Raw genomic sequence first — 2515 nt, 5'->3', positions numbered from 1 at the left:
TATATTGCAGGGTCTGCAACACTGAACAAGCGGATAAACGAGCATTTTCTTCGACAATCTGCACAACTGAAAGACTTGATAAATCATACACGCAAAGTAACAATTTGTCTTGATGGTTGGACGAAGAAGGGTCTCACAGCATCGTTCCTTGGAGTATCTGCTTGTTTCTATGACACCACCATTGATAAAACACGACATGCTTTCCTAAATTTGATGGAACTCCAACATCCCCACACGGGTGAGATGCTTGCCGAATGTTTAAAGAAATGTCTTGACCAGTGGGGTATTAGAGAAAATCAAGTTATGTTGATTGTTTCAGACAACGGGTCTAATATGGTTAAAACCATCAGGCTCTTACAGGAAGTGCATGCAGCTAAGAAATCTGACGAATCTGAATATTATGAGTTTGAATCTGACGAGTCTGAACATGAAACTGATGAGGAAGAGATCCAATCTCAGTCAGAACAAACTGATTTATTCCTACCAGATCATATTCCATATCGTCGAATGCCCTGTATGGCTCACACACTCCAGCTTCTCATAAAACCAGTTTATGAACATTATAGTGCAACCATCTTAGAAACGAGACAAGTTGTATCAAGAATTAGGAAATCGAGTGTGGCAATTGAGAAACTTATTGACAAGTGTGGGAAGTCTGTGATAACTGACTGCATCTCAAGATGGAACAGTACATATCAGATGATTGACCGGCTGTTGAAAATAAAGACATCGGTGAATGAAGTTCTTACAGAAATTGGTACATATTATTTTATTATTTATGTTATTAGTGTATATAAATTGTTTTCGGAATTTATTAAATCTACAAAATTGTGTCTTACCTTATTTAAACTAAAAAAACGAAAATGTTAATAAATTGTAAGTTCATTAATCATTATCATTAAAAAACAAGACAGGGCATATAGTCTTTAAATTAGGTTTACTAATAAAACGGAAAGACTTTACCCTGCCTTTTAAATCACATCACAACAGCATGGAAAAAAGAGACGTATATCAATGACAATTATTAGTTATTACAATTGTTATTAGTAAACTTTAATTACAGATAGTTTACTTAAATTTAGGAATCGACACATTCAAAGCAAGTGAATGGGTTCGTCTTCAAAACATTTCTTCACTTTTGGAACCATTTGCAGTACAAACAGATATACTTCAGACCGATGCCCAGTCTCTTTCACAGGTTCTACCATCTATACTCAATTTGGAATGCCATTTACAAGAATATCCTACCAACAAGTCTTTGACAGCGAATCTTCTTGGAGATCTACGTCAACGGTTTCAATCAATTCTGCAGCCGGACTCAGATACGTTTAATCCTCTTCCGTCTGCTGCATGTTTGTTAGATTCAACCGTTGCTGTCTTTATACTCACACCGGAAATGGACACCTTGCTCCATGCAGCAAAGATGTATATAATAAAAGTTTGTGGAGTAGAACAAGAATTACAAGCTGCTGCTGAGTCAAATGGATCTGAATGTGAATTTGCTGCCATAATTCGCTTTAAGTTCTTGTCAAATAAAATCTTTACAAAAGAAGGAAAGATTTATAACCAAGACAATATCACTGTTGCAAGTCAGCTGTCAAGGTATTTGGTTGACATAAGCTGTGATGAAGCGCTGCCAAGTAACGGCCTGCTCTTTTGGAAACAAAACAAAAGCAAGTATAGCAAGATTGCAATTTTGGCTGAAGATTTACTGTCCGCCCCACAATTTGTAAGTAACCAAAAATATTTTTAGCCAAAATAAGAGTCATATTAGGTAAAAAAATCTGCCGTTAAAAAAGTGACTTGCATGTTAAAAAAGTATAGTAAATATTGAGCAAGCTAACTTAGTATAAATTCTACCTCCTAAACCAACTACTTACAATTTAGTGTCCATCACAGGCGTTTGTAGAAAGGGTTTTTTCACTTTGTGGAAGTAAAGATACTTTTGCATCCACTGGCTATTGCACCCAAGGTCTACATTATTGAAAAAGTAGGTTTTTACATTTTTGTTTTTGTTTTTTTGTTTAACTACTTATCCTAATTGATCACTTTTTTTCAGGATTCTCCTCATGGGTTCAAGCTCATTACGCATAATATGTGTTCAATTACCCATAATACGTTAGTCATTGTAAGTAATAAATTAGAAAATAATTATTTGTGAAATATTGTAGTCATTAATGATTTCAACCTGGCTAATAATTAAAATTGCTCGACTAATAAGGTTCCTTATTAAAATTGTTCTCTCTCTCTCTCTTTCTGTCTCTCTCTCTCTCTCTCTCTCTCTCTCTCTCTCTCTCTCTCTCTCTCTCTCTCTCTCTATATATATATATATATATATATATATATATATATATTATATTATATATATTTTATATTATATATATATATATATATATATATATATATATATATATATATATATATATTTATATTTATATATATTTGTATTTTTTTTTTTTTTTTTAGAAAATGTTTGAAGAAAGTTAGAAGATACTAAAAACCTTGGTATTATGCA

The 2515-nt window shown here is 33.0% G+C and overlaps 1 protein-coding gene across 1 annotated transcript; it reads left to right on the top strand.

Moving 5' to 3' along the window:
* On the top strand, window positions 1-1882 carry LOC136083720 (uncharacterized). Its single transcript, XM_065803360.1, has 2 exons — window positions 1-757; window positions 1083-1882. Exons 1-2 carry the CDS (start codon window positions 214-216, stop codon window positions 1751-1753), a joined length of 1215 nt encoding a protein of 404 aa, XP_065659432.1. The 5' UTR covers window positions 1-213; the 3' UTR covers window positions 1754-1882.
* The last annotated feature ends 633 nt before the right edge of the window (window positions 1883-2515 follow it).

The sequence above is a fragment of the Hydra vulgaris genome, chromosome 08 (assembly GCF_038396675.1).
Source record: "Hydra vulgaris chromosome 08, alternate assembly HydraT2T_AEP".
Taxonomy (NCBI): Eukaryota; Metazoa; Cnidaria; class Hydrozoa; order Anthoathecata; family Hydridae; genus Hydra; species Hydra vulgaris.
The sequence above is the reverse complement of the archived record's forward strand: the minus strand, read 5'-3'. Positions and strand labels throughout refer to the sequence as shown.

Excerpts from the sequence above, each read along its gene's own strand:
- LOC136083720 (XM_065803360.1), top strand. The coding sequence starts at position 214 with ATGGAACTCCAACATCCCCACACGGGTGAGATGCTTGCCGAATGTTTA. Across the intron at positions 758-1,082 it reads TGAAGTTCTTACAGAAATTG|GAATCGACACATTCAAAGCA; the intron begins GTACATATTATT and ends ACTTAAATTTAG.